Here is a 26820-nt window from a genome sequence, read left to right as displayed (position 1 = left end):
TTCTGGCCTACTTTTGCTGTAGTCCTGGGCTGGTCAGAAAGGCACTGAAGATCTTGAGGGCTGAGCAAGACCCCAGCTGCCCTCTGACAATTATGTCCACCCTGCCTCCCAGGACCCAGAGCAAGTTTTCTGCGTTGCTTCCACATGACAGTGCTGTGGGATGGCAAGAAATCAGGCCTCCTCAGAGTTAATGAAACCAACAAAATCACAAGTCTAACAAATATAAGAACAGGAATGGCGAGCTACAGTAAACTAGCTGGGAAAACTTCAGAGGAACTTGCAAATGGAAGCTATTCTAAGCTAATGAGAATGCAGGGAGCAGCACATGGTTGCTAATGGAATGGACCCACGCTGTGTACTTTCACCCTCATGTGAGAGACAGGAAACTGAGGCACTGAGATCCCCTGGCTGGTGAGAGACAGCTGGGACATCCACTTGGGTCTCCATCTTTACTTCCAAACTCAAGAAAGATGAGCCAAAAGGCACAAGTAATTGAAGAAAATTGGGTCAGACAGGGAGAAATGAGAAGAAACAAAGCAAGGGAATTTTTTGGAGGGGAAAAAAAAATCAATTCTGGGGTGGCTGTTCTGGGAGGCACAGAGGCAAAACAGAGAATATAATAATGATTATATCAATAACAGTCATTAGTATCTACATGATATTTTAAGGGTCTACAAAACATCTCATTTTTTAAAACAAATCTGTACACATCAATGTAAATTACACACACACACACCCCTCATACATATGGGATCCAGGTACATCATAAAACAACCTACAAAGCAATGAACTTGAAAGGGTTGTCTCTATTTAAAGGCTGCCAGGAAAATTTGAAAATTGTTCTACTATAAACTCTAAGTTCAGTGAGAACAATTACATAAAAAAGATCATGAATTTGTGCTGTAAAGAGAAGGGATGAGTAATGTTTGGCTCTTAAAAATCAACAGAACAGCAACAAGCCTTATTAGGACAATGAAGCAGGCCTGAGTCTGCTTAAAGTACCTTTGACTCCAACACAGGAAGACCAAATGACATTTGCCCCTGAAGGTTCTTTCCTGCCAAATACTCATAGATCCCAACCATCACAAAATACAGTAAAATTATAAGAATCTCATGATAACTTTTCTTCCTAAAAAAAGAACCCCATTCCTCTCTTTTTGCCTTCCCAGCAGACTTCATCCTAAACCCATCTTCCAACTCTAAATACAAAAAAAAATGTATATATCCTTGAAGTCCCAAATTATCCATGACTGCCTCCACTTCTCCTTTGCAGAAAATGACTCCAAGGGTCAGATGTATTTCAAAATAGTGAGGAAATACAAGTACTCTTTACAGCCCAATCTAAAAAACGGAATTGAAATAATTTTCTTTCCCTTTAAGCCAAGCTGGTTCAGTGGGTCCCTTTTTTTCATAGCTGAGCTGACTTTTCAAGAGAACACACCAGAGCTAACACCTGTGCCTTTGCTAAGATGGGCACATGGATGCTATTTTCTAGAGTTCCAAGGAGTCCTGATACTTCACTACCCATCACCTATTGTACAGAGCAATAAATAGCTGTTCCCCGTCTTAGAATAGAAGGTCTTCCCTCATGGACTAGACAAGGCCCTATTAGTATAGCAACTCCCTTTGTACCTACCAACTACACAGACCAGGATGTGTGACCACATGGCCCCACAGCCAGGGAAGAAGACACAAGGTGGTGAGCCTCAGCAGGGAGCTGACAAGAACCCCTTAATCCTATGAACAATGGTGGGAGAGCATGGCTTGCTAAGTGCCAGAGAAGAAGAGGAAACTAGACTGTGGTGACAGCCACAAGTCACCACGAGACCTGGTTTATATCTAGGGAACAGACAGACTGGGGAACAAAGGGACTTCTAGTCTGAGGGACTTCTTCCTGTGGTGGCAAGTTCAGTTCCTTAGCATACTAGGAAGGTCTAAACCACACAAAAGAAGAACTTGAATAGATCTAGTAAAACCTGACAACCATTCCACAAGTAATATTTCCATGACTACCACGGTGTGAAGTTAGGCATCAGAAGGACCCAACAATACATTAAAGATGCAAAAGAGGATTAAATGTATTTAAATTTTTAAAAAATTTTGCCATCTTGTGTCTGCCGAAAACTAAAATATTAAAAAAAATTTAAAAAAAATTTGCCATCTTGATACTAACATAAAGCTCAAAAAGTTTTAGTTTTATAAAGCCATATTGATATTAACACAGTGCTGCATTTACCTCATCTTTCTTATTTTTTACTTTTAGATGGGGTCTCACAATGTTACCCAGGCTGGATTTGAACTCCTAGGTGCGAGTAATCTTCCCAACTCCCCACCAAATAGTTAGGACTATAGGGGCACACTCCCATTCCCAGTTTACCTCATCTTTTTTTTTTTTTTTAATTAACATTTATTTTCAAAAGTTTTCAGACCTACAAAAAAGTTACAAGAATATTACAACATCATGTATATTCAAGGTTTAGCTTCAACCCACGTCAACATTCTGCCACACATCCTCTCTATGTATATATGATATATACATTCTATTTTTATTTTTCTGAACCACTTGAAAATGCTGCTGACCTCATGACCCTTTAGTATCAGAATTGTGAATCCTGAAGGAATGGTCTTCTAAGAACAAGGACATTCTATTAATCCAGTGCAAAGACTGAACTGAAAATAGCATATGTGGTATAGTTTGCTATCTGCAAAGTTGGAATGTCACTTATTCAAAACACTAGAGATCAAGTGTTTTAGATTTTGGAATATTTGCATGGACTTTATTGGTTGATTATCGTAATCCAAAAATCCAAAATCTAAAATGCTCTAAAACCTAAAACTTTTGAGCTTCATCTTGGTACTCAAAGAGTTTCAGATTTCAGATTAAAGATGCTAAACCTATATTTAGATTTGCCAAACTATTCTTAATAGAAACTTATTTTTTATTCAATTAGAATCCACGCTGCATTTAGTTGTCATGTCTTTTTAGTTACCTTTTCTGGAATGGCAGTAATCCCAAGGGCAGGCTGTGGGTCCTCCTCAGGACACCACCTTGTGAGTCACTGACTGGATAACAGTTTCCCCCATGACTGCTGATCTCATCTATCACCATAGTCATTTGGCTAATGTGCCTCCACCAGGACTCTCTCCACTGCACAAGCATCTTTTCCCTGTGAATAAGAGGAGACCCTGGGAGACCATGTAAATATTTCATCATGTATACTTCATATTCCTTCCTCTTCAGCATGCTTCATCCAATGTTACTTGATGACACAAATCATCCACTCCATGGGAAAAAAAATCACATGTGAGCTAACATGACTTCTACATCATTCTGATGTTCTCTTAAGTACTGATCACCTCTGAGTTCCTTACCAGCACAGAATCACCTCTTTGAGAGAGAAAGTTTTTACTGAATTCAACTGAGACAGGAGTTTGACACTCTCATTCAATTCAACAAAAGAAACCTCTCAACTAACTATCATTATACCCATTTTATAGATGAGGAAATAGAGACTGGGAGGGTTAGGTGACTCAACAAACACTTGGCCAAGCTAGGATTCACCCCCAAGTGTGGGACATACATGATACCCTGGAAGGAAAGTAGAGACAGACCTGGAGCTGGGCAGAGTGGAGATGACTGGACACTGCAGAACACAAGGCTGGCCAATACATAGGAATCAACAACATCCTCTCCCAGCAACCTGGTCCTAAGCTCTACACCCAAGTTCACCAAAATGTGTCATCAAAAACCACAGAGCCAAGCCAGGCGCAGTAGCACATGCCTGTAATCTCAGCAGCTCGGGAGGCTGAGGCAGGAGGATCACAAGTTCAAAGCCAGCCTCAGCAACTGAGTGAGGCCCTAAGAAACTCAGTGAGACTCTATCTCAAAATAAAATATAAAAAAGGGCTGGAGATATGGCTCAGTGATTAAGTGCCTCTGAGTTCAATCCTTGGAACCAAAAGAAAAACAAAAAATCTCATTATATTCAATAAGCATTGGGTTTTCTTTTACTTCCTAGCAAGTTACTTGCTCTCTCCAAACCTAATTTTTCTCATTTGTAAGACTTCATAAAATTCCTATAAATATCAAAGGAAATGTCTGCCACAGTGCTAGAACACAGTGAGAGCTCAATAAATGGTAGCTAAGATGTTTATTTCTAGGTGTCAGGTGCCATGGTAAGCCCAGGAGATATATGAATGGAAGGTCCCTTTGTCATACCATGTATTGTTTCTTTTGTGCATTTATAATTATTTTAATTTCTCATTTATTTACTTTTTTATTTTCTAAAATGTACCATAAAAGCTAACCTTGAATTTTTAAAAGTCTACAGCCTGAAACTAGATTCAACTTCATGAAGTCTTTTTGTATCATCTCTCCCTCAAAGATGACTTTTAAAAGCTAGCTTTTGTAGCTCCTGAAACAAAGAAACTTTTTTATTTAGTAGAAGGCCTTGGGCATCTAAATTCAGTTCTGAATCAAACATTAGTTACTACACAAAATGAGAAGAACTCTTAATGACTGTTACTATTATGTAGACAACTGGTCATGAGACCGCTTCGCAAACAAGGGCAATCTAAATAGACCATCATGAGTTTCACGTGACAGAGGCAGATGCTGAAGTGGCAAAAGCTCTATTCTCAAGGAACGTCAAATAGAAAAGGGACTTCCAAGCTGTCCATTAGAGTGGGGTATTTACTACCCCATGGCCTTTGTGCCTGCAGCAAACCACTGAGAGCCAAGGGTTCAGGCCTCCCAAGGGCTCCATCCTTCCCATCTCTACAAGAGGCAACAGATGGGAAGGATGTTTCCCAAAGGCAGAGCTTAACTCAAAAAGCATTCACAGGGCACCTACTATGTATGTGGTACTGTATGTGATGCAGAGGATTCAAAGATAAAGTAGGCACAGTCCCCACCCTTCCAGGGCTTCCAGTCCAGTGGAAGAGGCCAAGAATAAACTACTAATGATAACAGATTAAAAAACAAAACAAAAAAACATTGCATGAGGATAAGGGCTGAACCATGATACTCACCAGATATTTACACTTAAAGCGAGGAGAGGAGAGAACCCAGACTGGGGAAAAACACAAGAAATACCTTGAGTATGTGGAGTTGAAAATGTGTTGAGGACAGGGAGCAGACTACTGTGTCTGAAGAACAGAGTCCAGCTGGGGATCAGAGCAAGGACATGCTGGGACCACACGCTGGAAAGCACAGACTTGATTCTGAATAGTGGCAAGGAGGTTCAGCAATGTGGCGTGGAGGAACATGTTGTCTCCACATTTTAGGTGCTGTAATACATGCACAAGTATTTCTGGTGACCAGCTGGGGCTACAGTGTTGAGTTGGGGTAAGACTGGCTGGGACTCTAACAGAATCAGCACCCTTCCCAGCAGGAATGCAAAAAGTAGGAGAGAAGATCCCATAGAAGCAGAGTAAGAGACCTAGTGCAAATCAGCAGTCTTCTGAGCTGGGAGCAAGCTCCCGCCATTAAGTGTACTGCCCTGTCATACGTACAACAAAAGGGTAGAAAGCACACAACACTGGCCAAAACCCAGGCCTTGGAATGACAGCTGCACTCCAGCCCTGCTCTGTGTGCCTGGGCTCAGTTCCTGACCCCTGTCAGCCCATTCATCTTCTGTCAATGGGTCATAACAGGATTAGGGGCATTTCAGTACCTAACCTGCACTGAATGCACCCTATGTTCCACAGTATGTTCTGGTGCTTCCTGTGTATTAATTAATTTAATTCTCTCCACCCCATGAGATAGGTTCTTCTATGACTCCTTTCACTAAGGAGGGAGCTGGGGCACAGAGAAATTACATAACCTGTCCAAGGCCTCACACTGAAAGTGTGTTGTGTCTAGACTAGATCCCATGCATGCTGACTCCAAACCTCAAGCCTTAAACCACTACATATTCCATGCAATCTCTCAAAAGTGGAAAAATATAAATGTTTTGAAGAATTGCTGCTGAGAAAAATATCAGGCCTAATGAATGTAGCACATACACAGTGGCTGTTAATATTAGCAATAAGAACAGAGGAAGGCATGAGGAACATGTCCCGTTGGGACATCCCCACTTAATTGTGGCCCTAGCTAGGCCCTTAGCAGACAGGACTTTCTGTTTTGCCAGATAGTGAGAACCAAGTGCTAGAGCCATTTGGGACCCCATCACACCACACCCGGTCCACCCCTGCCAGCCACAGTCTTATTCCACACTGTCCACTGTACTGGCCGAGCTTCATAAGTGATCAAAAAGTTTCAAAGCACACTCACTGAATGTGACCGTTTGAGTTCTTCCTGAATCAATTCCAGCATCCCCAGGACAACAGAGAGGCATGCCTGCAGAGCTCCAGCAATGGTTCCTGATAAATTTTTACCCCATATAATGTACCACAGCAATTTCAAGATATATATGATACTGCTGGTACTTAAAGTGCACCAAGTTAGTAAGCTGAAACTTCCTGCAATACCCCTAATTAGTCTCTCCCCAAAGTATCTGGGGTATGATTTTAAAATGCTCTTTGTTCTCAGAAGAGGATATACAATTAATCAACAAATACATGAAAAAATGTTCATCATCTCTAGCAATTAAAGAAATGCAAATCAATACTACTCTAAGATTTCATCTCACTACTGTCAGAATGGCAGCTATTATGAAGACAAACAACAAGTGTTGGCAAGGATGTGGGGGAAAAGGCACACTCATAAACTGCTGGTGGGACTATAAATTGGAGCAGCTATTATAAAAAGCAGCATGGAGATTCCTTAGAAAACTGGGAACGGAACCACCATATGACCCAGCTATCCCTCTCCTCGGTCTATACTCAAAGGACTCAAAAACAGCATACTACAGGGACACACAGTCACATCAATGTTTATAGCAGCACAATTCACAATAGCTAAACTGTGGAACCAACCTAGATGCCCTTCAGTAGATGAATGGATTAAAAATGTGGCATATTTACACAGTGGATATTACTCAGCAATAAAAGAGAATAAAATCATGGCATTTGCAGGTAAATGGATAGAGTTAGAGAAGATAATGCTGAGTGAAGTTAGTCAATCCCCAAAAACCAAATGCTTAATGTTTTCTCTGATATAAGGAGGCTGACTCAGAGTGGGGGTAAGGAGGAGGAGCATGGAAGGAATAGAGGAACTCTAGATAGGGCAGAGGGATAGGAGGGGAAGGGAGGGGGCAGGGGGTCAGCAATGATGGTGGAATGTGATGGACATCATTATCCAAAGTACATGTATGAAGACATAAATTGGTGTGAACATACTTTTAAAAAATAAAACCAATAAAAAAAATAAAATGCTCCCAGTTAAAAACCCTCTGAGATCCAAATAAATTCTGAGATCCAAAACCCACAAGGCCCTCAATAACCAGACTCCTCTTCACCTGTGCATTCTTTTTACACCACTTCCTCTTACCCCTTCCTCAATAGGTACCCATAACACTAATTTTCTTTCAGTTTCTCAAAAAAAAAGCACATCCATTCTTCCTAAGAGGTCTCAACCATGCTGATGTGTCACTTGGTTGCAGTGTTTCTTCCTCAGTAAAGCCATTCCTGAGGCCCCATACTAGATGAGGTCCTCCACTACCTCTCTTGTTCCAATGCACTAATCAGCCAGAATTCTGAAATGACTAGGGAGGTGGCAAGCTCCTGGGACCATGTCTGCTTTCTCACTGATAGATCCTAGGGTGAACCACAGTGCTCAACAGATATGTGTCCCACAAAGGAGTACATGAATGGAGAGAAGAAAAAGAATGAAAGAAAAAAAAAGAATCAGCACCTTAAGGCAGGCACAAACCACAGTTCCTGAATCGGACGGCCACAGGAGTGCATGTAATATCTAACTTTATCTGGTGCCCTCATGTTACAGGGTGAGACTGATCTCAGAGGAGATGCCTTCTGCCCACACATGGGCCACACAGCTGTTCCTTGCAATTAATAAAGGGATCATCTTTCTGTTCCATTATTCACTTCAATAGCTCAATAAGGAAAACAAACAGAACACAGGGCTTAGATTGCTTTTTAGAAAAAAAAATAAGGCCTTCTTAAGAAGAAGAATGTTATGACCATCAGTCTCTGGGCTCTCCTCCTGCCAAGAACACTGGGGAAAGGAAGGGAGGCAAGTCACAGTCATCACCATTCAAGACTTATTCCAGCTAAGCCTCCAGAGCCTGTTGAATGGCCCTGAATCTGAAAAGGAGCTGGAGACAAGCCTGAGACTGTCTCAGGTCTGCTGGAGGCTGATAATTTTGCAAAGTACCTTCAGACTGTATTAGCTTAATTCATCCTCAGTACTAAGTCAACCAACATTTACTGAATATCAACCATGTGTCAGGCCTCTATGTATTATGTCATTTAGTGGGTACTGCCTGCCTTTCAAATGAACACCTGGGGCTGTCAGAGAGGACAAGGAATCTTCCCCAGGCAAAAGAAAAACTGAGAGAGTGTTTCTCCTTCTGAAAAGCAGCCTTTCCATGGGAAAGTACTGTGCTTTCTGGGAACTTCAGGAACTCTCATGCTACATCTTCAAGTGTGAAGAATATGTTAATACTTATAAGAAACGTTTTAAAGGTATTTTCACATTTCATAATAAATGATATTTGAAAGTTTTATGCTTTGACTAAATTTAAACCGGAAAAAAAAAAACAGGGCTCAGAAATAAAATGTTGTTGACCTTTTTGCTTAAAAAGAAAGTTAAAGAGAAGTAGTTAAGATGGATTTCAGAGAGGTGAGAAAAAGGATTTTATAAGCCACGTAAGAAGTGTCAATCTCTCCAGGACCACACACCCAACAGGAAAGAATAAATAGCCCAACAGAACAAGCAGCTTCCAGACTTGGCTAAGGGTGGCTGTGAGAGCCCAAAAATATGTCTTGTGAAATCCCAGTGTAAATAAGAAACTACAAACCAAGACCTCAAGATGCCAGTTCAAGTAAGAATGGCAAATTAGAAACTGAAGATTTTAAGTGTCAGTAAAGAAGTGGACAAAGGGGCATTCCCCACCTTGTAGACAGAGAAGTATAAACTATATTCTGAAGGGCCTCTGAAAGTACTTTTTAAATTTAAATGGTACACATCATTTGACCTGCTGACTTTGAACTCCACCTTGGATCTTGACTCCAGAGCTTTTTGATCTTAAAGTGCAGTGTGGCAACTTTAGAATCTGAGAACACTTTGCAGAAGGAGGTCTAAGTCATTAATTCACAATAATATCACATTGTTATCTGTCTTTCATAAAAATTTATTATAGGGTTGGGGTATAGCTCAGTGATAGACAGCTTGCTTAACATGCTCTGGTTCAATCCCCAATATAGAAAAAAAATTATATATATATATATATATATATATATACACACACACACACACACACACTATACATTTCTATATATTACATATGTCAACATGCAATGAGCTTACTATTTTAAATTTAAAAATATTTTAAAAAATTCCTCAATTTTAATTTCTAATATGGTAAATACCAAAGATAAAATCCTCAAACAAAAGATTTTTGGAATCCTTAAGAAATTTTAAGTGTGAAAGTCTCTTGGGCCAAAAAAATTGAAACCACTGCTCTACAGAATGACATTTGATGTTGAATGATAAAGTTCATTTAACTTACCTCCTCACTTCTGGAAACAATCCAGTATAAGCTATTCTGACCAGAATGATCAGATGTTTTTATGTGAATCAACAGATTTACATGCAGAACAACAGAAACAGTCCTAAAATGGGCTTATTTTCCTAAGAGGAAATCAAAAACCAATGAATTAAGACTGGGTTTTCCAATACATAACAATGGGGGAATTATTGGCTACAGTTTTGATGTCCCATCAAAAGAAGAAACAGACTAAAATGGTAACGGTTTAAATATAATTATTAAAGATAATCAGGAAAAAAAATGAATATTTATCTGCTCCAAGGATGGGCTGTGTCTAACCATGATGAAATTGAAAAAAAAAAATTAATGCATGCACAGTTTTGACAAAAACCCCACAAATTTCTCATCAAAATTACCAGACCAAACAAACAAACAAACAAAACAACCCTCACCAGAAACAAAATTTGAAAGTAATTAAATTCTAGTATTGCAGATATTTTTTTCTTTTTTCAGTGGTTCTAGTATTGTTTTTATTTGCTCTCACAATTACTAAAATGTTTGCTTATTGTCTGTCTTGTCCTACTTCCTGCTCTATTACTGTTATTCTAGTCAACTCCAATGGTACTATACAGAGTTTTCAAGTAATTTTAATGGAGATTTTTTTAAAAACTGATTCTATCAAGACACATAAAATTCCTTTTAGAGACAACATAATACTAACACTCAGTATCTAAAAATGGTAAAATCCTACTGACATCCCTGTTCATTTTGATGTTTACACACACTTTACTGAATGCCTACAAGTGACCTTTGCCCTTAGTGAGTTTATTATAGGGTGGGGAGATAGAATTCAACAATTAATTATAGGAGGGAAACTTACAAGGCAAATGCAATGAGAACCTGTATCAAGAAGTTCAACTCAGGGGGCTGGGGTTGTGGCTCAGTGGTAGAGCGCTTACCTAGTACATGTGAGGCACTGGGTTCAATTCTCAGAACCACATAAAAAACTAAATAAAGAAAATAAAGTTTTGTTGTTTTGTTTTTTTTTTAAGAAGTCAACTTAAAATTGCAATTTTACCCTAAAATGGTTAATTTCTTTCCTAAAACCAAGAGCACATCAATGCCCCTTCCAGACTTCCAAAGGTTACATTTAGAGGGAGCGGAGTCAGCGGGACTCCCTCTAAAAACACAAGGCAATGTTGTTGTTGTTTTCCTTTACTTACTTGAAAGAGGAACTCAAGAATGCAAAGCCATCCTGGAAAATGATTTCATCTTCTGGAAACTGATAATGTTCTAATCTCTTTTACTCTCAAAGTTAGGAGTAAAAAAGCATTTGCAAAGATTTTATACAAACAAGCTGTATGTGTGAGAGTAGTAATTTAAAAGAATGTAACCACCCATCATCAGGGGCCTGCTTAGATGAGCTATGAGAATACAATGTGCCATGGAATGCTGTTCTGCCCTTCATAAAACTGTAAGGCCTGTGTACTGACACAGAAAGCTCCTCAAAACATACTAAGCAGGAAACATAAACTATGACATCGTGACTCAATTATTTAAAAATTAAAATAAGATAAATACATGTTATGTGAATGTAGAGAAAGGCAACGACAAGGCTATTCAAGACATAATGGTTACCCCTAGCACAGGGTAAAGGAAGTTGAAGAATCCTTTACCATAAGAACATATTTATGTACTACTTGTACACTAAAAACACAACAAAACACTAGCAAGGCAATATCTGTGCAACAGCAGCCTCTCTGAACAGCATGCATCCTTCTCTTGGCTCTTTGGTTCTGAACATGAGTAGGCATGTGCTTTTCTACGGGATCTATGCCATGAGACCTTAAATACTAGCCCACTCTTATAGACACCACTAAATGAAGCAACCAGCTTTACCAGTTGGTACAAGCTGAAAAGCAATCCAAAGATATTCCCAAAGATGTGCATAAATTCAGCCACAAGGCAGTGGATGACTTCCCAGCTGCTGACTCAGTTACAGGAAACACAAGAACTATGGTTCTGGAAGCAGCTGCCATTTTATCTGCCCTTTGGCTAACTGGGCCTGGCCCAATGCCTTTAATGATAGCAAAAAAAGCAGCAGCTAGCTAACTTTGAAGACCCATATCCCTTTCTGTCCAGAAATGAGGCTGCCCACTGGGAGAGCAGTGTGGAAGGGCAACAGGAGAGAAGGATCCCTAACAGATTAGATGCCCTTTTCCACAGTGGTCCAGCCAGCCTGGCTCAGGTCAAGAAACATCCTGGCAGGAATCTGGGGCACTCCTCTCCTGGAGCTACATGCCAGATTAGGATATTAAAGGATCAAAGCAGTCTCTGAGGCACTGGGCTTTGCATAGCCCTAAACCAGAGCACTATAGATTCTGTTTGTCAGAAGACCCAAGAACGTAAGTCCCATTCAGAGTCTGAAAATTTTGTCTTAGTCTGCTCCAGCTGCAATAACAAAATATCACAGACTGGGTAGTTCAAACAACACACATTTATTTTCTCACAGTTCTGGAGTCTAAGATCTGGAGTACCAGATCAAGGTACCAGCAGAATCTGTGTCTGGTCAGAGCTCTCTTCCTTGTTTGCAGAGGGCTAACTTCTTGCTGTGTGCTCATAAGCCTTTCCTATCAGTCACACTTGTGGACAGATCTGTCCTCTTCTTATTAGGGCACTAAACCCATCATGGGGATCCATTCTCATGACCTTTTCTAAATTTAATTACTTCCTGAGGGCCCCATCTCCAAATATCATCACAGTGGGGATTAGGGCTTTAGCAAACATTTAGGCCATAATAGTAGCAAACTTAAGAGAGTTCATTTCTTTAATAGTTTAGATATATTCCTCTAGAATTTCAGAGTTCGAAGGCCATTTAATACAATCATGCTCATATTCTACAACAAGTGGTCACCCAGCTATTTCCTGGACCTCTTTTCCCGCTCTCTATGGGTAAAATGTCCTACACTTCTAGAGGTATTTGAGGGGGCATGCCAATGGTATAACTTGGCCTCCTGCAGTCTCCACAACAACGACAGATGTGTGGCAGGTGTGTGGTGTCTGTACCACACAGAATGACACCCTTCCTTCTTCCACAGCGCAATCCTCTAGCATTTTGCACATAGATCCCTCCCTCGTTACAAAAATAACACAAAAGGGGATGGGCCATATAATCTAAGCTTCTAGATCCAATGGTACAACTTACCTCCCTCCCATAATGACATTCATCCTTTATGATCCTTATCAGATGCAAATGTCTATGAGGAAGCATGCCTGGCCTGACACAGGGCAGAATGGTATTACCAAAGGGCATGAAGTGGGAGCACTTAAAAGCAAATGAGACTTTAGGAGGATATACATCCCCTCCTTTCCCTCAGCCCAGCTGTTCTTCCAGGAAGGACCCAGGATGGATCTCTAACGTGCTCTAGTATCTCCACTAAATTTCTACTGAATTCATCTTGCCGCATGCAAGATGCATTGCAGGGTGAGAGGAGGAAAAGGAGAGGGTTGGGAAATGCCAACTCTCATTTCTCCCTAGTCCAGAGTCGCAATCGAATTTAAATTGTCTTCTGTGGTATGCCAGTTATGTGTGATGAGATCCTCTCCATCCTCTGCCACACACATCCCCAACTGGATCTTGCATAGAATTTTGGAAAGGCAAAGTAGAAATATCAGGCCTTGCAAAGCAAGTACCTACTTGTGTTATTAAATGCAACTCAACAGTTAGTATTCCACTGTCCCATAGGCTTCAAAACACAAGCCACAACTCAGAAGTTAAGAGTCTCCTAGCCACTTCCTCCAGAGTGTTTCTGCTTCCAATTCTTACCGTCAAAGGGCATAGCAAGACCAATGAGTGGCTGTGGCCCCAGGCTGCTTCAAAAGCTACCAGAAGTTCCCTCCACCTTGATGGTGGCACCAACTCCACTCTGCCCCTCTGAACCACATCACTTCTGTGATGACCTACAACTCACAGGAGACCAAGATTTAGTGAATGAATAAGCAGAGTCCCCTCTGCTCTCTGTCCCTGCTGTAATCCTCACCTCTCAGGCAGCCGCATGTCAGCACCCACTATGCTGGGCCCATGTGAGCTATAGAGGTAAAAGGGCCAGAGCCCTGGAGAGTAGTGCTTTTAATCACAATCAATTTACTACTATATGCAGTAGTTTATCAATACAAAAGGAAAACTGACATGAATCATTAAAGATGATCTCATTTCTAATTTTGTACACACCCCAATGCAAAGAAGAAAACAAGGAACATTTCTGTACCCCCTTTCACATAGAGCCGCCATATACTAGTTTCACCTCCCACCTAAGGTGAGACTAATTCTCTCAAGCTCAAGCCACCTTACACCTCCTTGCTTTAGCTCACACTGCTCCATATATTTGGAATCCAGCCTCAGAGCTCTTCTCTGCCCTGAATACCTCACTGTTCCTGTGAGTCATCAGAAACCCCTCCTTCTGCCCTCCCACTGCATAGGCTTTAGTATACACCTGACATTTCCCACATCCCACCAATCTTGTATTAGGAGGGTTCTATGTCCAACTGCTCTGCCAGATGATGCTTCTAAGAGGCAGATTCTATATCTCATGTGTCTGACCCTGCCAATATCAAGGAACGACACCATGCACACCTGGCTAAATAAACAGTTAATGATGCTAAAAGCTCTCACCTTTCACTCTCTCACCAGTGTTTGTGAAGTGACTTCCATATGCAATGTAGGACACCAGGTTCTAAGGATCAATAGAAGATTAAGTATCTTGTAGGGGAGGCAGCCACACAGTGATGTGTAATGTAAAGTGTAAAGTGTATCAATGAGAGTGTCCTGGACACCCAAGAGGGAAGGAATGATTATTAGGAGCGGGAAGGCAAAGCCATGTTTGGAGTTTGCAGGGGCTATCTCATGCTTCTTCTAGGCCTGTGCTCGTGGACCAAATGTGGTGGGGCAAAGTGCTTGCTCCATTTAAATTACTCCACTCTGTATTGTTGTGATTGTTCTCTTTTGTTTCTTTGTTTTGTTCTTGTCTGAGTACAGCTAAACTGCACAAAACTAAATATTGCATGACATGATCCCAGTGTACATATTTCACATATTAATTTATGTACCTTTTCTCTTCTCTAAAGCCCTGATCATTCTATGTACATGAACACTCAGATATATCTGATATGACTTCCGACTTCCCTGATCCTGTTGGCTGCATCCCACATGCCTGTCCTTCCCTTGCAATTCCTGAAGCATTTAGAAGATATGGGAATTTGCTTGAAAGTTCTATACCAAACTACCTGCCAACCTTCACTCTTTGGGAACTGAATTCAATACTTGTCTTGTTACTGAACCACACAGTGCTGAATGATGTTACTTAATAGCAGCTTCATTCTAGTGCCCAGGGGGTTTATAAATATCTACAAAACAGGGAAAGGACCCTGTCTCAAAAATCCTTTCATATCCTCCTCAAAGCACAGCAGTGAGCTTAAACCCTTGCTGGGTAAACCCATTCCCAACCTCCCTGCAAATGCCTCTCAGACAAGCCATCTCTTTGGAATTTGGAAGTATCTAATGCACTTCTGGCACAGATGTCTTAAGAGTTCCTCTAGTAGATGGGACTAGAGCTGAAGGTAGATTTGGTCAGAGTGACCAAGATCTCCCTCCTGATTCTGCCCAGACGAGGGGCCCAAGACTCACTTCTTCAGCACTCGGACCCTGCCTCATTTATTCCTGGTTCCTTGGTCTCTGGCATTTGGTTCAGCGCACAGCTGGCACTCAAGGAGCATTCACTAAATGGAGAAATTATCTCCAAGACCCATGCAACTTAGTGGTTTTCCTTTAGGCTAAATTCCCTGTCATCTAGAAGGCTAAAGGAAACCCCGAAGACTAACTATGTCCAGCCCAAAGACTAGTAAAACTAAAAACTTAATTTCAACATGGAATTTGGCAACTTCCTGCCAAACTAAACAACTTAGTGCTGCAGATCACAAAATTAAACTCATTACCACCTTTTTTTCTAAACCCCTGCTTCAACTTCACTACTTCTATGAACAACACATCCATTTATCCAGACCTACAACAAGCTGAACAAGTCTCTGCCCTTCCTGGCCTATTAAAAATCCAGGTTCCCAAGTACTTCTTACTGTCCCTTGATCTCTCAGAAGTAATACTTCGTTTCCCTTTCACTCTTCAAACCATCCATGCACAAAACCTCAACTGAAGCTTCACCCTAAGGCATCTGGCCTTCCTAACTCCAACCTCTCTCCTCCTTCACATCCAGATCCTGCATGCCATCATCAGGCTATTGTTTATTAAGTGCTATTTTCAACCAGTCTGTCCTCTGCTCAATACTTCCCACTCCTGAGACTGTCAGTCTGTGCTCTTCTGTTACAATCTGACACAAGCCCATCCTCACTCTGAGATTCCCGGAACTCAGACTAATCCTCCTGCCTTGGCTAGGACAGTTGCTGTATCCCTTCCAGGAACATGTAACACGCTCTGCCATTTCAAAACTTTGCAACAGTCTCAACCTCTGCTTATACAAATTTCATCCATCCTCTGACATAAAATTTCCCCAAAGTCCAGCCTCACTGTCCTCCAGCCCACCCCTAGAACAGTCTTTAGCCCTCCTATACTACTTCCCAGTTGATTCATTGACAATCTCTTCTGTGCTGAAAGTTAGGACAGCTGCCAAGGAAGACCAGTCACTCAGGTGACCTTGTCCAAACTTCCAGACTTTTGAATCTCATAGGACTGTTAAGACAAAATGAGAATTGACATAAGGGGCATTTGTTCATCTCGCTCTCTATATATGAAGGCCCTCCAAGTGAAGGATCTAACACCTGCCTAGTGCAGTATTTTCCATCATTCACAACTCTACAGAACTAAAATAAGTATCAATTAAATGTAAAACAATAAAAAGGAGAACAGGCTTTTCATGAAACACTTGTCTTCACATCCTACTTTTGGCCACTCAGGAACCTCTCTGGCACAAAATTACAGGTGACTGAACAAATACTGAGGGGAGAGGTTTAAAAGGGGGAAACAGTTGTCCTGGGGCAAATCTGGTGGCAAGGGCCTCAGTCAAAAGGATGCCACAGTCCGATCAGTGGGGATGCAAACAGGGTCAAGGCGGATAAAAATGCAGGCGGGCGAAGAACGCTTCGGACCATAAAACTAGGGCCACCTTTATTCCCAACTTTCACGTCCATTGATGCTAGAAGCCGTTTCAGAGGCCTGCTGAGATTCAGGCGGTTGTGAAATCAAATCACATCTCACCAGACCCGGGCAGACCTAGATAACGTCGGCTCAGCCTGGGGCCGCCTCTCCCGTCAGGGGCCTTACCAATCGAGATCTCCTGCGCGAAGGCCAAAGAGATAAGCAGCAGCGGCAGCCCCACAGCGATGCATGTGACCATCTTGTCCACCGCCAGCTCCAGCCGTAGCCCCTTAAACTTGGGCTCGGTGGGCTCCTTCAGCAAGAAGTCTGAGAACACGTACTCCGTGGCCAGGTGGGCAATAGCCATGGCTACGGTGCGCTGGGTTTGTCCAAACAGGCTAACTGGGGCAGGTCCGGGTACCGGCGGCGTCTGGAGGGCCGCACGACGCCTTCACCCCGTCACCGGCCTGGTGGGAGGCTTTCGCTTTCCCTTTGCTGGCTCCCGCATCCTTCCAGCCTTCGCGCCTTGGTGTGTCTGGCTCCCAGCGACTCGGCTGGAGCCACAGTTGCCTGGGATCAGCGCCTGGCCAGGCACCTCTGCGGCCAGGGGGTCTGGATCCAAAGCTCTCCCAGGTGCTACAGTCCCGCCCCCGCGCGCTCAGCCTGCGCTTCTCCCCGGGGGCGGACGACACCCGGGCTCCGCGCCACTCGCGCACGCCGCCCGCAGGCACTACAACCAACTGGGGAACAAAGCACTTCCCTCACTTCCCCGCCCCTCCGCGCGCCCCAGACGCCAAAGCTGCCTCCCGGAGGCCATGCGCCCTCAGCCCGCGGTGCTGCGCTCTTCCGGAACCTAGAGGGAAACCGAGTACCCAGGGGCGTGGAGTTTCCGGAAGACGCGCTGACGCGCAGCGGAGTGGGCGCGGCTGCATCCCGCCCCCTGCCAGAGTCCTGGGGAATAAGCCAAGGGTTCATGACCCGTAGTGGCCCCTCTGGAAAAATCTCCTTCCCTTCCATCCACTTCCTGGCATTTGAGATTTTTCAAATCATTTCTGCAAGTGGCCCCTTCCTTTGTGCACAGGTAGCCCCCTTTTGTGCTCCATCCCCAGCATGTCTACATGGTGAAATCAGGTTAAAGGGGACTGTAACGACTTCATCATACAACGATGCCCAAATAAGGCAAATCGAACGAGCCGGCGCTGGACCCTTCCAGGAGCCCCGCTTGAGAGGGAGACCTGAATTGGGAGTAAGCGCTGTGTGACTGTGTCTTAGACCAGGGTTAGCCTGTATCCTTTCCTTCCAAGTCATAGCCACAGTCTGGGAGCCAGCAGAGAAGTGTCTACCGGTGCGTGGGGGCTACATAAAGCTGCTTCTGAACCCCTAACAGGGAGTGGATGATAAGAAAGAAGAAAGGAAATACTCTGACCACCAACACTGGGACCAGGCAGGGCTTTTAAACTTGAGGGATCCTTGAGATGAGGCTCATCTGCCTTCTCTGTTCTTTGTGTACTCGCACATCCATGAATGTAAGCCTCAAAACTCACACATGTTCCTCTCCACCCTGGTGTCCTCTAAACACACATCCAAGGGCCTACACAATCCTTCAGCTGGGTTGCTTACAGGACTTCAATCATAATGTCTCCTTAAACCTGAACTCTTCCCCATCTTATTAAATGCACCACCATCCCCTGATGTGCCCAAGCAGAAACCTGGATTGCCATCTTTAACTCACCTACCTCTCCCAGCTGCCACAACTGATTTCCAAATTCTCTTGCTTCTCTAAATATAGCAAATCTGACAGCTCTCCACCTGAATGGAACATCCCAATTCAGCCCATCATCCTTTCTCCTAACTACATACAAAAATGTCTCCCCAAACCCACCAAGTCATTCTCCCCCACGGCTGCCAGAGGGAGATTTTTAAAGCTCTAATCTCATCATATTACTCCTCTACTTAAAAGTACATTTTCTTTTAGGTTAAAATCCAAAATTCTGCCTGGGTGTGGTGACTCATGTCTATAATTCCAGCTACTCCAGAAACTGAGACAGGAGGATCCCAAGTTCTAGGCCAGCTTGGGCAATTTAGCAAGTCCCAATCTCAAAAATAAGTGAATAAAAATAAAATAAAAGATTGGGGATATAGCCCAGTGGTAGACAGCTTGCCTAGCATGTGGGAGGCTCTGGGTTCAATCCTTAGTACTTTAAAAAATTTTCTTCTTTTCAAATTCCGTAGCAGGACCACTCACTACCTATCCACTATTTTCACTCCTCCTCTTTCAGTTCTTCAAGTTATTTAGTCCCCTTGCTTGGCCTTCTTCAGGCCTTCCCCAGTCCAAAACACTACCCACAGTGGCAACTTTGCCTGTCTCACTCTCACAACTCCTGTTCTCAGCTCAGTGCCCAGAAAAGCCTTCCTCAGTAGACTGCATTAGGTTAGGTCCCTTTGTTAAATAGTTTTGGCATACTGTCACCACAGGTTACTAGCTGTGGGTCTTGGAGGAAGTTACTTGACCCTCCTGTGACTCCACTTTCTCATGTGTAATATGGTTATACATAACTCTTGTGATTATGGCAAGGATCTAGTGAGTTAACACATGTAAAATGCCATCACGGTGCTGGACAACTGATGAGCATTGTATAAAAGCTTTCATTGCTTTCTATTTTTTCTTCTTCAGAATAATCACAGCCTGGCCCGGTGGCGCATACCTAGAATCCCAGCAACTTGAGAGGCTGAGGCAGGAGGATCAAAGCCAACCTCAGAAACTAGTGAGGCCCTATGCAACTTAGCAAGATGTTGTATATAAATAAAATATTAAAAAGAGTTGGGGATGTGACTCAGTGTTTAGGTGCCCCTGGATTAAACCCCCAGTACCAAAAATTAATTAGTCAAAACTCCTTAAATATCTAAAGGATAATTTTCTTTTAACCTCTCCTCCTCCCAGTTTAACAAAAGGTAATTTTGAATGGAAAAAAAACCCATGCAACTAGCCATTTTATGATATGTGAAACTTTATTAAAAAGAGAAATAGTGCAAACTCATTTAAAAAATCAACTAAGTGAAAAGGACAAAAAAACTAAATAATTTGTTGTTTTATGAAAGGTGAGCAATAAATAAGGCATTTATCATAATTATTATTATATAATTATACAGCCCACACACATATGAAAACCGTAGTGCATATACTACAAAATCACATTGGTAGGCTGGAATTCAAAATCTTTTGGATACTGTGTTGATGTGACATTCAAGTAAACTACAAACAGAATTTTTAGCATTTGCATCCTGTCTTATGTAAGACTATAGCTTCTATCAAATTACCCATTTCCCCTCACCAAGATGAAGTTGAGAAAGTGTGAAAGGTCCCACCACCAGAGTATTTATTAGTCCTACTCGTTCACCTGGATATTCAAGGATCCACTGCTAAGGCAGATGTTCTAGTATCACTCATTTGGCATTGGCATCCCAGGGCAGCTTGCTCTGAGCTAAGGGCAATTTCTCAGTCTAGCAATAAACAACTTGCTTTTATCAATCTTTTACTAACGTCCAGGCATGCCTTCAGAAAGGGTGGATTGCCTCATAATGGGTTGAGTTTAGTTGCTCAATATTTTATTTTTGTATGTGAGCCTTGAAAACTGTAAAATTATCTTCAAAGCTAACTTAATGGTTTAAAAAACTGCCACTGAGACTCTTTTTCTCGCCTTTCCTTTTCCTTTTTTCTCCTCCTCTCAAGGACCATATGTTGAAGAGGCAACCTGTCTAGGATTTTGAAAGATCTCTTCTCCCAACCACTAAGCTACATTGATGAATTTCTCCTGGTGCTTCTCAAATACTGAGGATGTTCTTCTTTCATAGAAGATGGAGACCTGGGAAGAGCCCCCCCTAACTGAATGAAAAGATGAGACTGAAGATTCAAGCCCAGACTTGAAGTTCTCCCTGTTGCTGAGAGCTCACACTAAACTCTGACTCACAGTGAGAAAACCCAGCCTGCTCCTTCACAGATTCCAGCCTTCCTGCAGTCTGGAACAGAAACAGAAATTCTCTAGTTGATTTTTAAAAATGCAGACATTGCCAGGGAAACATATTGTAAAAACATAAAAAATGAAGTGAATTGTAAACATTCAAGTATTTCTACAGGTTTGCATAAAACAGCAGCAATTTAAAAAAAAAAAAACCTGATCACTTTGCCTTGTCTAGCAAACAACGCACAGGTTATTTATATTAAGGGGAGAAAGGCCAGGAGAGTTGATTAAAGACTCCAAAAAATTCAATCGGCAGATACTAACTTAGACACTTCCATGAACTCCTTAGAAACTTGTTTTCCCTGTGACAACTAAGGGATGCATCTTATGTAACAGCGTTGAAAAATCAGTGCTATTCCAGTTAGAAAAATGTCTAAGGCACTATAGCTTTTTCTAGAAGTTATTTGTCTAGAAACTTTGGCAATTAACCAAGGAAGCACTGTATAATCTAAAAATTATGAAAGATGGAATATGAAAATATCTTTCACAGAGTCTCCCACTTCAGCAAATTTGTTCAGAGAACAGACTCAGTGTTGGCTTTCCTTGGTCCCACATATTCTCCTTTTTTGGCATTTTATACCTGAGGATTATTCACAGCCCATTTAGAAATAAATAAATAAAAGCAAATTGCTTTGGATAATGTTCCAGAGGATCGGAAGCCTGACACAGGACTTGGTTGTCAGCCTTCTTTGGTGAACAATGCCTTGGTCCAGTTTTCCTGTTGACCACCATCCAGCCAGCTGTGGAACCTCATCTATTCCTGCTGAGGAAAACCAAATGATTCACAAAGCATCTGTGGGGAGCGCACAAGACTGGACTTCCTGATAAGGCCTCTGCCTCCTTGCAGAGCGCAGTCTGATGGAGAGAATCACGGTGGTAACCAGGAAGAGGAGTCCCATGATGAAAAGGATGACCAAAGTAGCCTTGGCTCCTCTCGGACCCAGATTCTTGCCAAAGAAATACAGCTCCTCCCTACCTGTGAAAAAAGAAAAGTGAGGTGTCAGGCACCTGCCTCTCTCTGAGGAGTGAAACACTGAGGCATTCACATGTAGGATGCAGGAGAGAATATCATTACCATTGGAGGGCACTGTGGCCGGGTGGGATGCCCCTCCAGGAGACTTGGTGGAGTATGGAATCCTGTTGTCTGGACAGGGAAAGTAAGATGATTGTTTTATGAACAAGAGAAAGAGATTATTTTCATGATAAAAGCTATATCATTTTGCCAGCAAGAACTTTATCCCATCAGTACCTGCCATCTTTCTTGGATTCTCACTGGGCAGCTTCATACCAGTGCACATGTATTCTACTCCTCCCACTTCCCAGCTCCCACTCACCCACTGACATCCATCTTGATCATCCTGGTCTCAGAAACCTTGGGTCTCACCCCTAAACTGTTAGCCCTCCTATTACTGCCACTGATGCCTGTACTGTGCCCTCATTTATGACACACCGTACTCCATTATGGTTACAGATTTACATATCTGTCTCTCTTATTTGACTTCAAGTTCCTTGGGGGCTTATCTGGGTTTTCTTCAGGCCTCCTATTTTCTAGGTCTACAGGAAACTTGGTGCCATCATCTGGCATCATTGACAGGCAACACTACCTATGTTCCGGAGGACTGTGTAGGTTGTCTCCATGCCAGCATGGATGTGATCAGACACATGACAGTGTAGCAGCCATGTCCCTGGGTGATCCGCAAAGAGTTCAATGGTTTGGAATGTCCCGGGAAAGAGATCATAAACATCTTCTCGGTAAGATCTATCTATCTGCAGAAATTAAAAACAAAACAAAACAAAAAAAAAACAGCTTGGGGCTTTCTTTCTCCACAACAAGTAGGAAAAGACAGGCAAAGAAACACAGTAAGCAGAAGGAATGAAATAATAAAGAGCAGAAATCAAATAAAATCAAGAACAGAAACACAATAGAGATAAATCAAAGAAACTGAAAGCTGGTTCTTTCAACAGATGGATAAAGTTGAGAAACCTTGTAGCAGCCAATTTCCATGATGGTTCCTAAGGATCCCCATTTTCTAATACTCATAACCTTCGTAATTCCCACCTATGTTACATGAGGGTTGTTCTGTGCGACCAATAGTATATGGCAGAAGAAATGGCATTCCACTTGTAAAAAGTAGGCTATAAAAGACTACGACATCTGCTTTAGTCCCTCTTGTACTCTCTCCTCTTGAATCAGTCATTCTGGGCGAAGCCAGCAGCTCCCATGCCATATCTGTATGATAATGATCAGATGCATTCAGTCAACAGCCACATGAGTGAGCTTGAAAGTGAATCCTCTGGTTCCAGTCAAACCTTTCATAACTGTACTCCAACAATCTTGATTGCAGTCTCATGAGAGATGCCAAATCTAAACTAACAAGCTACCCCCAGATTCCTGACTCAGAGAGACTATTAGATAATAAGTGTTTGTTGTGTTAGTCCATTGAGTTTTATAGTAATTTGTTAAGCAGCAATAGTTCAGTAATGCAAATCTGACCAAGAAAAAGAAAAAGAAAGGAAAAAGTCACTAAGACCTTATAGACATTAAAGAGGATAGTAAAGGAATATTGTACAATAGCTCTGTCCCCATAAATTCTTCAATTTATAGGTAGGAACAAATTCTTAAAAAGACATAAACTGCCAAGAGAAAGAATATAAGAAATAGATAACCTGAATAGGACTATATCTGATAAACTAAAATTTTATTTAAACCTTCCAACAGATCCAGATGGCTTCATTAGCAAATTCTACCAAACATTTTAAAACATTTTTATTAGTGTATTATAGTTGTATTTAATATTGGGGTGCATTTTTACATAATTATACAAACATGAAAAATAATTTGTTCTAATTCAGTCTCCCCTTTTCCTCCCTTCTTCTATCTCCCTGTTCCCTTTCATCTATTCTACCAGTCTTCTATTTATTTATAGGTTTTTAAATTAGTGCTTTATAGATATACATAAAGGTAAAATTTACTGGTATATTCATATATGTGGATAAGAAAGTTTGGTCAGTCACATTCCATTGTTATTCACTTTTTCCATCCCTCCTCCCTCCCTCTCAATCTCCTTCTTCTTCAACTTCACTGTTTTTTCTTCTATTTTCATGGGATCTCCCATTCCACCTTTTTAAAATATCAGAATACATAAAGAACTCAAAACACTTAACATAAAACAATCCAATTAATAAATGGACAAAAGAACTAAACAGACTCTTCTCAAAAAAAGAAATACAAATGGCCAACACATCTATGAAAAATAATAAAAATCTTTACCAATCAGGGAAATGTAAATCAAAACAACACTAAGATTTCATCTCACTCCAGTCAGAATGTCAATTATTGAGAATACAAATAATATAAGCAAGGGCTTCTTGCTGCATGATCCTATGGCAAAAAGGTGGAAGAGCAAGAGTGCTCATGCCAGAGATCAAGAGATCAAATTTGTAGAGTGCAGCCTGCATGAATCCATTCATAAAGGAGGGGCCCTGATGACTTAAATATCCCCCACTAGGCCTCATCTCCTCACTGCTGGAAGGGGATTAAGTCTCCAACACATCAATTTGAGGAAACACATTCAAATCATAGCAGAGACAGAAAACAGATCATCGGTTGCTAAGTGTTAAGCAGAGGGAAATAAATGATACCAGAGGGTGAAACTGGGAAACTTTGAGAGGTGATGGAAGTATTCTGTTTTTTTTTTAATTCTATATCTTGTGTTTTATTGTTTGTTCTTTACAACACTATTTGTGTTTACAAAACAAAATTGTACAATAAATAGGGTGACTTGTATGCAATGTGAATCACATTTTAATTTTTAACATTTATATATGTATGTATAACTTTTGATAATTTCATAATTTTTTAATTTAATTTTTTAAATGTCTATTGATAAAGTCAAAATCTGAAAAGTAGCATAGCCATTTAACACATGAAATGCTAATCACTGTAGGCTAATATTTGGTATCCTTTGAAATACACAGAGGGGAGAAGATAGTAAACATTTTATTAAATTACTGCTTATTGCAGTTTAAGTAGAATATAATTCTAACAAACTGGAAACAATTCTAGTAGTTTACCTTACAGATTAGATATGATTATCATTCTCTACCCTGCTTCCTGGTAGATGGCACTGAAAACTTGAGATGACAGGCTATTTGGACTTTATCCCTGGAGACCTGATTCAGCAGGTCTGAGGTGGGGCAGAACAGAGGCAGTCTATTCTTTAAACAGTTCTCCAGGTGATTCTGCTATACAGACAGCACCACCCATACGGTATAACTTGATGCCAGAGAGCAGGAGGTCACACATGGTCCAGCCCAGCTCTTCAGGGCAAAAGTCAAGGTAAAGTTGAGGGGCCCACGCCAGAGTTCAAAATGCCTCCTTTATTGGATCGGGCTAAAATGTTAACTAATCACAAAGAAAAGAAAGGAGGGGTGGGAAGGAAAGACAAATGGGATGAAAAAGGATGGGAAGGGAAAAAAGACCAACCCTTTGGGTGCTTCCATATGCAATATTAACAGAATAATCCAGGGTGATCATAACCATGGTGATATAACTGATGAGAAAATGTTCCTCTGAGACTGAGAGAGTTTTTTACAAACACAGTAATATGCACATACCTGTTAGGAAATATCTTCAAGGAGAAGGTACAATCGCATTTCTTTGCTCCACTTGTAATATGAACTACCACCCCTCACAAGCATCACATGCCAAGGAATTCCCTTATTTCCCAGTTGAAATGCATTGAATCCATTAGTTCAAAAAATCTTTTTGAACTCACAAACAAACATTTTCCTTATACTTACTTTGAAAATATAGCTCTCCGCATGATAATGGATGGTATGTATGTCCACTTCACTTCCTATTCCTAACAAGTACCAATTTGTCATTGTGTCTTCATTCATTATGAGGCCATGGAGATTTCCAAAAATCTTTCCATTAATGGCTAAGAAGGCAAAAAAGAAAATAGTCTTTGGTCAGTGAGAAGACACTACTTAATTTGAGTTTAGAAATGGTCCAAAATCTTTAGGTCACCCTTCTTAGCTACCTGTGAAACAGGTAAGAGTCTCACTTACACTTAAAACAACCCTGCCATTCTAGATTCAAAATTCAGATTACCAGGAATCTTTATATAAAGAGAGGCAAGAAAGAGAAATAGCTTGTTTTTCAAAGCTGCATCTTGAGTGGCACTGTTTATTCAGCATATCCTTCTTGTGAATTGGATTACAGGCTCTTTGGTAAGAATCCTGATTTATACCTTTCTGCAAATGAGTGGCCTCAGCCACACAAAAAAATTAAATTTACTTAGATAAACACTGAATTAATTAGAAGATATTTCCTTAATATTTCACTTTCTGAGAACAAGTTTAAGCCTGGCTGGTTCTCCAAAAGGACAGTTTCCTAGGGCTGAACCAATAAACCAACAATGACCAAAACACACTGAATTTATGAGAGGGTGACTCTTAGTCCTCCACTAACTTTTTATTTTATGCACTGTGGTATAACCAAATAAGTGTGTGCATTAAAAAGAAAATGCTCTCAGCTGGGCATGGTGGTGTAGGCCTTCAATCTCAGCAGCTGGGGAGGCTGAGGCAGTAGGATCAAGATTTCAAAGCCAGCCTCAGCAAAAGTGAGGTGCTAAGCAACTCAGTGAGACTGTATTTCTAAATAAAGTACAGAATAGGGCTGGGGATGTGGCTCAGTGGTCGAGCACTCCTGAGTTCAATCCCTGGTACAGGAAGGAAGGAAAGAAGGAAGAAGAAAGGAAGGGTGAGCTCTCAAAAAAAAAAAAAAAGAAAGAAAGAGCACTCTGAGAAGCTTTTGAAAAAAAAAAAAAGAGCAAAGTTAGTAAGGGAAAGAACAGCTGAACTGGGAATCAGGCCACAATATTCTAATCCATATTAATAATGAACTTTGTGGCCATCTTCAAAAGTAGATCTTAGCCAGAGGGTCTATTTCAAACATTACTCCTACAAAAAACAAACAAACAAACAAACAAAAACCCTACCTGAAATTACACTGAGTTAAATAAAACATTAAAACAGAAAC

At 41.3% G+C, this 26820-nt stretch overlaps 2 protein-coding genes across 4 annotated transcripts in view; both read right to left on the bottom strand.

Moving 5' to 3' along the window:
* The window catches only part of Panx1 (pannexin 1), a 39992-nt gene extending 22395 nt beyond the window's left edge, over positions 1-17597 (bottom strand). For both annotated transcript variants that reach the window (XM_026396087.2, XM_026396089.2), the window contains exon 1: positions 16942-17597. In XM_026396087.2, coding sequence (XP_026251872.1) covers positions 16942-17122 — 181 coding nt within the window. In that variant the 5' untranslated portion in view covers positions 17123-17597. The remainder of the gene's footprint in view (positions 1-16941) is intronic.
* A 3959-nt stretch (positions 17598-21556) lies between these two features.
* Positions 21557-26820, bottom strand: part of Hephl1 (hephaestin like 1) — a 68526-nt gene continuing 63262 nt past the window's right edge. Inside the window, exons 17-20 of one of the 2 annotated variants that reach the window (XM_026396116.2) lie at positions 25578-25717; positions 22379-22541; positions 21850-21918; positions 21557-21792 (exon numbers count right to left, since the gene is read on the bottom strand). In XM_026396116.2, coding sequence (XP_026251901.2) covers positions 21557-21792; positions 21850-21918; positions 22379-22541; positions 25578-25717 — 608 coding nt within the window. The remainder of the gene's footprint in view (positions 21793-21849; positions 21919-22378; positions 22542-25577; positions 25718-26820) is intronic. The other variant, XM_026396117.2, reaches the window with a different exon arrangement.

Source organism: Urocitellus parryii, chromosome 4, assembly GCF_045843805.1.
Source record: "Urocitellus parryii isolate mUroPar1 chromosome 4, mUroPar1.hap1, whole genome shotgun sequence".
Classification (NCBI taxonomy): Eukaryota; Metazoa; Chordata; class Mammalia; order Rodentia; family Sciuridae; genus Urocitellus; species Urocitellus parryii.
Note: the sequence above shows the minus strand (reverse complement) of the source record. Positions and strands in the feature narration are given on the sequence as shown.